This window comes from Bubalus kerabau, chromosome 5, assembly GCF_029407905.1.
Source record: "Bubalus kerabau isolate K-KA32 ecotype Philippines breed swamp buffalo chromosome 5, PCC_UOA_SB_1v2, whole genome shotgun sequence".
Lineage (NCBI taxonomy): Eukaryota > Metazoa > Chordata > Mammalia > Artiodactyla > Bovidae > Bubalus > Bubalus kerabau.
Window position 1 is genome coordinate 116067433 of NC_073628.1, and position 13042 is coordinate 116080474.

General features: G+C 36.4%; 1 protein-coding gene across 2 annotated transcripts in view; it reads left to right on the forward strand.

Moving 5' to 3' along the window:
* TOR1AIP1 (torsin 1A interacting protein 1) overlaps nt 1–12230 on the forward strand; it is a 47778-nt gene extending 35548 nt beyond the window's left edge. The window contains exons 9-11 of one of the 2 annotated variants that reach the window (XM_055582836.1): nt 7303–7347; nt 7705–7761; nt 9705–12230. In XM_055582836.1, coding sequence (XP_055438811.1) covers nt 7303–7347; nt 7705–7761; nt 9705–10492 — 890 coding nt within the window. In that variant the 3' untranslated portion in view covers nt 10493–12230. The remainder of the gene's footprint in view (nt 1–7302; nt 7348–7704; nt 7762–9704) is intronic. The other variant, XM_055582837.1, reaches the window with a different exon arrangement.
* The last annotated feature ends 812 nt before the right edge of the window (nt 12231–13042 follow it).

Here is a 13042-nt window from a genome sequence, read left to right on the forward strand (position 1 = left end):
CTTCCAGAATTAAATAGAAATTATGTAGCAGAAGTTTGTACATCAAGGTGCAGATAACAAGATTTTTAGATTTTTGACTGCACAAGGACTTGAAGATAAGAACAATAAACAGGAAGAATTTTCAAAGTAGAAGACTGCAGTGGTTTCTAGACAGCCTTATAAATTTCTCTTCAACCTAAGATCATTTGAAAAAACTTTTCCTTAGGTTTCCGAGTTTCATATCTCATTGTCTTAACTCTGAACTTCTGCTTCTTTGAGGAAAAAAATACTCATTTTTAGATTTGTGTGAACTTGGATTTCAGATTGTTATTATTCCTTGTTAGCCCTGGCTTCCTGGGTAGACAGGTCCCAGTTCAGGTTTCTGCCCGTATCCAAACCTTTTGGGAAAGATAGAGCCACTGTCTTTACTTTTGGTGTTTCCCAGGTGATAAAATAGTGAGAGTAAGGAAGACTGTCCATGGAAAGTCAGGCCTCTAAGTCTGTGCTTCCTCAGTATACATGTTTTGGAACCTGCCTCGAAAGTAGTATAGAGAAAAGAGGAGAGCTTGGAATTAGAGCTACTGGGTTGTGGTCCCAGATCTTCTATTTACTAATTGAGTGATCTTGGTAAAGTCACTTAACTGTTGACAACTTCAATTTTCTTAACTTAAAAGTTGAGACGGTAGTACCTATAACTGGGTTATTCTAATGAGCTCGATATGTGAACACATTTTTTAAGTCGCAGTGTATTAGTTACTCAGTCATGTCCAGCTCTTTTTGTCCCCATGGACTTTATAGCCTGCCAGGCACCTCTGTCCATTGGATTTTCCAGGCAAGAACACTGGAGTGGGGGTTGCTATTCCCTTCTCCAAGGGATCTTCCCAACCCAGGTTTCCTGCATTGTAGGTGGATTCTTTGACCATTTGGGCCACTAGGGAAGCCCAGGTCTCAATGTATCACATGAAAAGTGAAAGTCACTCTGTCTGACTCTCTGCAACCCTGTGAACTATATAGTCAATGGAATTCTCCAGGCCAGAATACTGGAGTGGGTAGGCTTTCAGGGGTTTTTCCCAACCCAGGGATCCAACCCAGGTCTCCCGAATTGCAGGCAGATTCTTTACCAGCTGAGCCACAAGGGAAGCCCCATGTATCACATAAAATTAATACTTATTTATTGTTAATTATATATGTGTAATAATCAGTAGTAATACCTATGAAATATTCATGCCCTCTGTTTTTGACTTTATAGAATGATTGATTGTTACCTACTCTTCATACTAAAAAAAACTCTGAGCTTTATCTTTTTAAAAAGATCTTTTTTAAAGGAATTTTTATTACTGTCTCTAAAAATATTTTTAATAAGGAAGATAGAGTTTACCTTTTAGACAGTGTGCTGCCTCAACAGTATATGCCCTGCAAAGTTTGTGTTCTTTGAATTCTACAAATAAATATTTCATACAGTGTATAGTAACTGTTAATAGTAAATTTTCATACAGGATGTAGTAGCTATTCCATAATCTTTAAAATCATCAGGGGCACATAAAAACATTTTTATGTGTTGTCACATTGGATCTTTGCAACCATGGATTCCAGATAAACATCTTGGTGGATTTTCTTCCTTTTAAGAATATTTTATTGAAGTATAGTTGATTTACAGCATTATGTTAATTTCTGCTGTATAGCACAGTGATCCAGTTTTATATATATATATGTATATTCTTTATCATATTCTTTTCCATTATGGTTTATCACAGGATATTAAATAAACTTCCCTGTGCTACACACAGGGACCTTGTTTATCCAGCCTATACATAATAGTTTGCATCTGCTAATCCAAGACTCCAGTCCATTCCTCCCCTACCCTCACCCTCTTGGCAGGTCAACCTGTTCTCTATGTCTATCTATGTCTATGAGTCTGTTTCTGTTTTGTAGATATGTTCATTTTGTGTTGTATTTTAGATTCCACATATAGAATATCATACGGTATTTGTCTTTCTCTGACTTACTTCACTTAGTTTGATAGTCTCTGGGTCCATCCAATGCAAATAGCATTATTTAATTCTCTTTTATGGCTAATATTCTATTATGTATGTATGTATGTGTATATATATATATATGCCACATCTTTATCAATTCATCTGTAACTGACATACATTTTATGTATACAACTTATGTATTTAATGTATACAACTTGATGAGTTTGAACATAAGTATACATCTGTGAAACCATCACCATAATCTATACCATAACATATGTATCACCTCCAAAAGTTTTTTCCCACCCTCTTTACTTATTGTTATGTATGTGAGATAAGAACACTTAAATAAGATCTACCCCTCTTAGCAAGTTTTTAATATATAGGACAATAAATGCAGGTACTATACAGTAGATGTCTAGGATTTATTCATCTTATTTAACTGAAACTGTGTACTCTTTGACTAGTATCTTCTGATATCCCCCTGTCCCAGGCACTGAAAACTACATGCTTCTATGAATTTGACTATTTTAGATTTCTCACATAAATGACATCATGAAGTATTTGCACATCTGTATCTGACTTATTTCTTTTCCATGGGGATGGTCTTGATCCCTGTCTCCTGTACAATGTCACGAACCTCCGTCCGTAGTTCATTAGGCACTCTGTCTATCAGATCTAGTCCCTTAAATCTATTTCTCACTTCCACTGTAAAATCATAAGGAATTTGCTTTAGGTTGTACCTGAACGGTCTAGTGGTTTTCCCTACTTTCTTCAATGTAAGTCTGAATTTGGCAATAAGGAGTTCATGATCTGAGCCACAGTCAGCTCCTGGTCTTCGTTTTGCTGACTGTATAGAGCTTCTCCATCTTTGGCTGCAAAGAGTATAATCAATCTGATTTCGGTGTTGACCATCTGGTGATGTCCATGTGTAGCGTCTTCTCTTGTGTTGTTGAAGAGGGTGTTTGCTATGACCAGTGCATCCTCTTGGTAAAACTCTATTAGCCTTTGCCCTGCTTCATTCTGTATTCCAAGGCCAAATTTGCCTGTTACCCCAGGTGCTTCTTGACTTCCTACTTTTGCATTCCAGTCCCCTATAATGAAAAAGACATCTTTTTTGGGTGTTAGTTCTAAAAGGTCTTGGAGATCTTCATAGAACTGTTCAGCTTCTTCAGCATTACTGGTCAGGGCATAGACTTGGATTACTGTGATATTGAATGGTTTGCCTTGGAAACGAACAGAGATCATTCTGTCATTTTTGAGATTGCATCCAAGCACTGCATTTCGGACTCTTGTGTTGACCATGATGGCTACTCCATTTCTTCTAAGGGATTCCTGCCCACAGTAGTAGATTTAATGGTCATCTGAGTTAAATTCACCCATTCCAGTCCATTTTAGTTCACTGATACCAAGAGTGTCGACGTTCACTCTTGCTATTTCCTGTTTGACTACTTCCAGTTTGCCTTAATTTATGGACCTAACATTCCCGGTTCCTATCCAATATTGCTTTTTACTGCATCAGACCTTGCTTCTATTACCAGTCACATCCACAACTAGGTATTATTTTTGCTTTGGCTCCATTCCTTCATTCTTTCTGGAGTTATTTCTCCACTGATCTCCAGTAGCATATTGGACACCTACTGACCTGGGGAGTTCCTCTTTCAGTATCCTATCATTTTGCCTTTTCATACTGGCTATGGTTTTTCCAGTGGTCATGTATGGATGTGAAAGTTAGATTGTGAAGAAAGCTGAACGCCAAAGAGTTGATGCTTTTGAACTGTGATGTTGGAGAAGACTCTTGAGAGACCCTTGGACTGCAAGGAGATCCAACCAGTCCATTCTAAGGGAGATCAGTCCTGGGGGTTCTTTGGAAGGACTGATGCTAAAGCTGAAACTCCAGTACTTTGGCCACCTCATGCGAAGAGTTGACTCATTGGAAAAGACTCAGATGCTGGGAGGGATTGGGGGCAGGAGGAGAAGGGGATGACAGAGGATGGGATGGCTGGATGGCATCACCGAATCAATGGACATGAGTTTGGGTGAACTCCAGGAGTTGGTGATGGACAGGGAGGCCTAGTGTGCTGTGATTCATGGGGTCGCAAAGAGTCGGACACGACTGAGCGACTGAACTGAACTGAACTGATCTGACTTATTTCGTTGGGATAATGCTTTCCATGTTGTCAAAAGTGGCAAATTTCCCTTCTTTTTAAAAGATGAATAATAATTCCACTTTGTGTGTGTATCACATTTTATCCATTCATTTGTCAATGGACATTTAGTTTGCATACATGTTTTGGCTATTGTCAATATTACTGCAGTTAACATGAGTGTGTATATATCTCTCCCAAGTACCTAATTTCATTTCTTTTGGATATATATCCAAAAGTTGGATTGCCAGATCATATGGTTGTCCATTTTTATCTTTTGAGGAACCTCCATAATTCTTTTCCTAGAGATTGTACCAGTTTATATTCCCACCAACAATGTACAGGGATTCTGTTTTCTCCACATCTTCTCCACATACCTTGCACTTTTGCTTTTTGATAATAGCTACACAATACATTTGATAATGTGAGGTGATGTTGTGATTTTGATCGCGTAAATCATTGTGCTTTTTTAAGTTCAATGTAATCCCATGGTCTAATTTTACTTTTGTTGTCTGTGCTTTTGGTGTCATAACCAAGAAATCATTGCCAATGCCAACTTCAAGAAGCTTTTGCCCCATATTTCTTCTGGGAGTTGTATTATTTCAGTTCTTAGTTTAAGTCTTTAGTCTGTTTTGAGTTGATTTTGGGGTGTGGTATATGATATGGATCCAATATCATTCTTTTATATGTGGATATCCAATTTCCCCAACACCATTTCTTGATGAGACTGTCTTTTCTTCATTGCATATTCTTGACACCCTTATTGAGGATCAGTTGACCACATCTTAGGTTTATTTCTGACTCTCTTCTCTTCCATTGGTCTATTATGTCTGTTTTTATGGCAGTACCATAGTGCTGTGATTACTCTAGCTTTGTGATGCATTTTGAAATCAGGAAGTGTGGTGCCTCCAGTTTTGTTCTTATTCAAAGCTGTTTTGGTTATTTGGGATCTTCTGTGGTTCCATATGAATTTTAGGATTGTTTTCCTTTTCTATAAAAAAGAAATGCCATTGGAATTTTTATAGGGATTGCACTGAATCTGTAGCTTGCTTTTGGTAGTATGAACACTTTAAGAATATTCTCTAATCCATTACCATGGGATGTCTTTTCCATTTACTTATATCTGCTTTAATTTCTTTCATCAGTGTTTTAGAAGTTTCAGTTATAATTCTTTTGCCTCCTCGATTAGTCTTCAGTTCAGTTCAGTCGCTCAGTTGTGTCCGACTCTTTGTGACCCCATGAATCGCAGCATGCCAGGCCTCCCTGTCCATCACCAACTCCCAGAGTTCACTCAGATTCATGTCCATCGAGTCAGTGATGCCATCCAGCCATCTCATTCTCTGTCGTCCCCTTCTCCTCCTGCCCCCAATCCCTCCCAGCATCAGAGTCTTTTCCAATGAGTCAACTCTTCACATGAGGTGGCCAAAGTACTGGAGTTTCAGCTTTGGCATCATTCCTTCCAAAGAAATCCCAGGGTTGATCTCCTTCAGAATGGACTGGTTGGATCTCCTTGCAGTCTAAGGGACTCTCAAGAGTCTTCTCCAACACCACAGTTCAAAAGCATCAATTCTTCAGCACTCAGCTTTCTTCACAGTCCAACTCTCACATCCATACATGACCACAGGAAAAACCACAGCCTTGACTAGACAGACCTTTGTTGGCAAAGTAGTGTCCCTGCTTTTGAATATGCTATCTAGGTTGGTCATAACTTTCCTTTCAAGGAGTAAGTGTCTTTTAATTTCATGGCTGCAGTCACCATCTGCAGTGATTTTGGAGCCCAGAAAAATAAAGTCTGACTCTGTTTCCACTGTTTCCCCATCTATTTCCCATGAAGTGATGGGACCAGATGCCATGATCTTTGTTTTCTGAATGTTGAGTTTGAAGTCAACTTTTTCACTCTCCTCTTTCACCTTCATCAAGAGGCTTTTTAGTTCCTCTTCACTTTCTGCGATAAGGGTGGTGTCATCTGCATATCTGAGGTGATTGATATTTCTCCCGGCAATCTTGATTCCAGCTTGTGCTTCTTCCAGCCCAGCATTTCTCATGATGTACTCTGCATATAAGTTAAATAAGCAGGGTGACAATATACAGCCCTGACGAACTCCTTTTCCTATTTGGAATGAGTCTGTTGTTCCTAAATATTTTCTTCTTTTTGTTGCTGTTGTAAATGGGAGTTCTGTTTGTGTTAACTTCGTTTTCTTAATTCTATGTTCTATGAGTTATAAATGTTACATATGTTTCATAATAACTAGTAGCTATTCTCCATTATTAATATCATCATGTACGTCACAGATTTTTCATATATTGTCTCATTTGATCTTTGCAGTCATGGAGTAAGGTATTTAAAATAAACATTATCTAGTGGAATTTTAATTTTAATTTTGGTGACCTAACTTTGAAGCTTCTAAATAATGACATTTCCTAGACTAAACTAGTAGTGGCAAAGCAATTATTAGTTTAGAGTTACGGTTGATGTCATTTTGTTTCATTTGAGGTTTTTTGTCATATGACCAGAAATAAGGCTATTTCTTTTTCTTTTTTTTTTTTTTTTTTAAGGCTATTTCTATTAAAAACAACAGCATAAATTGTATTCCTCCAGTTTAGTCCAGTGTTTCTCCAATGAAAAATGTTGGTAAATATACCTAGAAAGATCACTTATACACATAAAAGCTATAAAGTCCCAGGCAAGTGATGGATGACAATATTGGTAATGTAGACAAATTAGTAATGTAGACAATATTGTAGACAATATTGGTAATTCATACAAGTGAATAACTTATCCTCTTCACCTTCTGAATGCTGTGTTTCCATTTCCGTTTTCTTAGATGTTAAAATCTGTCACCATGCCAAAAAAGATGGAGGGGGAAAAGGAAAGAGCTGGGTAGTTTTTTATTTATTTTCTAAAGTAACGATGGAAATAGAGATTTGATGGAGTTGTGAGAAAATTATTTTTTATGTCTATTGTTTAGCCACAAAGCTAAAACAGAATTACTTGTCTATTAACAGAAATGGTGAAAAGTTTTTTAGTGTAATTTCTAAAATATTACTGATATTTGTAATGGTCAGAAGCATCAGAGGCAGTATTGAGTCAGTTTGAGGTGGAAAATAAGATTTAAGATTGAGTTTTACCTTAAAAATCCCTCATCCAAATAGCTCAGTAATCCATAATCTATATTTTGTCCTTCTTTCCCTCTTTACAGCATCATCACCAGGCATGCGTTCAATATATGGCAGTTTTTCAGATGGTATAATATGTTTCCTTTTATTATAGTTGTACTTGTTTTCTTTGTCCTCTTACTTTTGTCCCGGAAATTTCACCACTCCCATTAAATAATTTGGATCAAATTCAAGGCTTTCTCACAAAACTAATGTATTAAGAGTATGCTTTGTACTAGACTCTTACATGCCATGAATAATTATGAAAGAAATGGATCTTATGTCTCAAACATCTGTCAATCTAGTAGACACCTGAATCTTCTGCTTTTTCTTCTGTTTCTGGCTGATCTCTCCCTTATTTTCTCTTCGTGAAATTTTATTTTTTCTATTGGAAATACTGAAATTATGAAACATAAATTGATAATCTTTATTACTCCTATCTTTAGATGACAGTGTTCAGAAATCAGAGCTTGGAAACCAATCTCCATCAACCTCCAACCAACGTAAGTTTGTCTATTCACCTTTTATTAAATGAGTCTCTGTCTCAATACCACTTTCCACTAGGAAAGTTAGTAAGTATCCCTTAATAAGTATCCCTAGAGACCTTTGAGAAAAAAAGGGTTATACCTGTCCATAATTAACCTAGAGATTAAAACTGAAAAAAAATTTTTTTTAATGTTTGTCAATTATTTTTAAGTAATTTTGTGTTTTCTCTAATCTCTAAATGCCTGGTTTAATAAAATGAGCTGGAATTTCATTCTGCTTCTGTATTTAGCCTGTTACCATATATTGTTTTGGTTGAGGTATCTGCAAAAATTTAGCTTTGTACGGATATATAATGTTTTAATAGTCTTTAGACAGTTGTGAATATTCTCTTTTGATACTCTCCCAAACTCAGATAACATTAGTTTCTAAATGTTATTTGAAATATGAAATCTGAAGCCATATTAATGAACTTTTTGTATTCTGTTACATTTTACATTCTGTTAAAACCCATTGGTATTTCTTGTACTTGGAGTATCATGCACTGGTCATTTGGAAAAGGTTGGTTCACTAAGTTATATAGACCTTCCAAATGCTGACATGTTTTTAATACTATATAAAAAGATCACATTTGTTAAGATCACCACCAGTCTCAAGACAAAGAAGTCATAAGTATTGAGAACTGTTAAATTCATGATGGCAGATATCCTGCAATTCTAATTTTCACTTGAAACCTTGAATTTTATCACTGGGAACAAAGATTGTCAGTTTCCTTGAAGGCAAGAGGCTCACATTGTTCCTTTTCAAGAAAATTTCTCCCAAATATGAAGTCTGACGGGCCATGGTTTGTCACTTGTCCTTTCCAGTAAAAATTCTATGAAAAAAGCACTAGTTCAGCTGACAACTCAATTGCACAAAGTGCTTTATATATACTTCCCATTTTTTCACATAGAATGTTATACTCAAGGATTGAGTGTTAATAAGGTAAATAGCTTTGAATGCTTCATGAAGGATGTTCTTAGGTGAAATTGATAACCTTAAATACATGGCCATGAAGAATACAAAGACAGTCCTGGTATAGTTTGGTGCCACTGCCCTGGGATTCATCCAAAGCATCAGTTGTTTTTCCTACCAAGGCTTTCTACACCATTGGTGCAGGTACCAATATGGCGGGGAAAAGGTTGAATAAGATAGGAGAACAGCTTTAACCTCAAAGACCCCCTTGAGGAGATCTTGAGATAGCCTACCAGCCGTACTTTGAGACCTGTTGGTCTACAGGGTCCATAAAGAGAAAGTAAAAATATTATTGCTGTCATATTTAAATGGTTAAATGATACAGTATATGAGAAAATGCTTTATAAACTGCAGCTGCAAAGCACTAGGTAAATATAAATTGATATCATTGCCGATAATAATTAGGAGTGAGTTACAAACAAAATTTGCCAATATTAACAACTGCATGCCACAAAAGATAGGCATCAGTGCAATTATATGGAAGATTTAATTTATAATGCATCCTTTTGTTTATCCCTTTTTATAATTAAATATTTCACATTGGAGAATAATCCATGTTAGTTTCTAGATTTAAAACTATTTTGTACAGAGTCTTCTAATATTGTTTACCTCCCAGATATTAGCAGTAGTAATGATAGCTCTGCTTTGTAAATTATATTCTTTCCAATTTGCATATGCCATTTCATATACTTAAATTCTACTTTTCCTCTAAGACTTCCTATCATTTTGATATTGAAGAGACATATACATACTCATACATATGTAAATACATAACTTAAAATACATGTGTTGAATTATTTCTTTAAGAAAGTAAGTTATCAGCTCCCTTCTTTAAATTCCTCCCTCTCTTATCTAATGTTTGTAAATATTAATGTGGGCTTTAAAAGTCACTTGCTCTTGAATCTAAGAAAATAATATTTGTGCGTGTCATTTTTTTTTTCCTGAGCAGAAATGACTGGGCAACACAAAAGTGCATCTTCTGTCAAGACAAAGTGGTATTGGCCCCTTGTTGTGATAGCCGCTCTTCTCATTGGGAGTTTTTTGTACACTCGTCCTCCTGAAGCAGAAACCACTGCTGTTCAAGAGTTCCAGAACCAGATGAAACAACTGATGAATAAGTACCAAGGTCAAGATGAGAAGCTGTGGAAAAGGAGCCAAACATTCCTAGAAAAACATCTCAATGGTTCCCAATCTCGGCCTCAGCCTGCGATTTTGCTGCTCACTGCCGCCCGAGATGCTGAAGAAGCACTCAGGTGTCTGAGCGAACAAATCGCTGATGCCTACTCTTCCTTCCGGAGTGTTCCTGCCATACGGATCGATGGGGCCAGCAAAGCTACTCGAGACAGTGATACTGTCAAAGAAGAAGTAGACCAGGAACTGAGCAATGGATTCAGAAATGGCCAGAATGCGGCTGTGGTCCACCGCTTTGAGTCACTGCCTGCAGGCTCTACTTTGATCTTCTATAAGTATTGTGACCATGAAAGTGCAGCCTTCAAAGATGTAGCCTTAGTCCTAACTGTCTTGTTGGAGGAGGAGACGCTCGGAACCAGTCTAGGCCTAAAGGAAATTGAAGAAAAAGTGAGAGATTTCCTCCAAGTCAAGTTCACCAACTCTGACACACCCAACTCCTACAAACATATGGACCCAGACAAATTGAGTGGGCTCTGGAGCCGTATTTCTCACTTAGTCTTGCCTGTACAACCTGAAAATGACCTGAAAAAGGGCATCTGCTTATAAAGGAAGACAGAAGAGAAAATTATGTCTCAAGTGCTGAGAATTTTTTCAAACTTGAACGAGACAGCACTCAGTTCTTTTTGAAAGAACTGGTTTGTTTTTAAAGGAGGTTAGGTTCTTAGGTAAACATAGAACATCTGTATTGTTTATTCAGCCTAATTATCTGTTACATAAGAGACTCGTTTCCCACTGAGATCTGTGTTAATGATATCTACAGACTATAAATTATATACAGTCCCATAGAGGATCTACTTAGATTCCAGAGTGAATCATTATTGCTGTGGTATGACCAGTGGGAGGGATTTGGCTCCTTCCTATAAATCCTGCCCAATTTTTTAATTTGGATTTTTTTTCACAGAGTTCGTTATTAGTAAGACAGCTCCCTGAACGCAACTGTGGGCTTTCCTGTTTTGTTCTCTTTTTACATCAGTTAGATGTGAATTCCTTAGTCAGCTTCTCCTTATAGGAACAAAAATAATGAAGGGCAATAATGAGAGCCATCTGAGTGTTTGGGTGTTTCTTTCTTTTTTTCTTTAATTTTGGAGGGCAGGGAAAAGGATACCAGGGAAAAGTTGTGGAATGGAGAAAGAAAGGGGAGGAAAAGTCTTCAAGATGAAATATTAAAATAAGTCACTGGGGGAATTCCTTGATGGTCTAGTGGGTGGAATTCCATGCTCTCACTGCCAAGGGCCTGGGTTCCATCCTTGGTTGGGGTGCTAAGATTCTGCAAGCCACCCCATGCACACTCAGAAATTAAAAAAAAAAAAGTCACTGTCACCAGGGGTTCATCAAACATAGCTATATGAACTCCATTCTCAGTGAATTCTGTTGAGACTTTTATTTTTCTTTAAGAAATTTTTATTCCTCCCAAGGATTCTGAAGCATGTATATGATGAGGTTTAGTATATTTGCTCACTTGGCTCTTAAGAACAGGCAAATCCAGGCAGTTTATTTTGTTCATATCCTGAAAATTTTGTTAAGAAAGATAATGTCAGAAATTGGTAAACCGTTTTGTCAACCACCTCTCAGTGACTGAAGAGGGATTTGATTTTCTGAATGCCCATTTGTTGCAGTCTACATCCATTAATGACACTCTTGTAACAAGTATAAAGATTTACTGTGCATGTGATAAATTCTATTGAGTGCCTCAAGCCAAAAAGAAAGTGAAGTTTACTGTATATGAAGGATGTTAAGATGTTCTGCTGTACATAACTGTACCATAGGATTTCAGTTTTAACTTTGCATCTCTTAACAGCTTTCTCATCTGTCAACAGCTTTGGTTTTCTTAGAATCTTAAAATTCTGGATCAACTTTCTTTATTTTTTTATTGTCTACAAACCTTTAAATGACAATATTGTTTTTAGAATACTAAAGCCTGTCAGTGGCTTCTTCATTTACCTTTTGAGGATCCCATAACTGATGGTAGAGTATGGTCTTATTTCTTCCCACTAGGACTACCAGTATTCGTAAATTTATACTCCTTATTATAATTTGTTCCCGACACTGTCAGAAGTCAGATATTCTTGATTTATAGAGGATTCTAAAACAAGAATTTTTGAAAATGCTTATTTTATACATATATGTATTATATGGAGAAACAGATGTTTTTATTAACTGTTTCATTGACCAAAATTTTAAAATAATATTACTTATATCAGGAAAAATGATTGTAGCAGCTAATCTGTAAATGACTTTAAAAGCTATTTTAGTAATTTAAATAAATTTACTTTTTTGGTTTGTACTCTGTGTGTTGTAAGTTTAATGACTCGTATACCTTTTAAAAAATTATTCCTAGGGTTTTCTTTATACTTGAACAATTTTAGTGACTTCTGCTTGGAGAAACAAAGGGCAAAGAGAAAACTGGAGCTGCTCACAAGTACGTTGGTAGAAAATACAGTCACTGTGGTTTTCTGTTTCATCTGGGGATTTTGAATTATCACGAAAGTTGAATTAAAGTATTCCTCACTTGGTAAAAATCTACACCATGTTTCTCAATTTTTTCATTCTCACCTCCCTAAGGAACCTTTTTAGGTTTTTTTTTCCCCCTAATCATCTACCCCCATGAAATTTTAATACTTCATACAGACTGTGAATCATATACATATTTTTATGCTTTATACACATGAAGGGTAAGGTTTTGTTGCCCTCACTAAAAATGGGTGCTCAAGAACATCTGTATTTTAGATCATTGATGCCTGAAACACTGTTTTGTTCATGTTACCAATAATACTTTTGGAGGGGAAATTGTAATAAATCATTGGCTTGAAAATAGGAATTTGGGCCTCTAGAAATTAGGCCATTGTGACTTTGGGTGACTACATGGGCCCAGGGAAAACCTCAGTGCAATGCTGACCTTACAGATTTCTGTAAACATAATTTGCTTCCCGTCTTTTAATGATTCATATTACTTGTAAAAAAGTTTTCTTAATCTCTAATCTTCAAAACAAAAACTGAAAGAAAACCTGATTTTCGTTCTATGAAGAGAATTTAGAAACTTAGAATTTCTAAGAAATTATAATTTGTAACTTAGAATTTGCATAGTTAATACCTAAA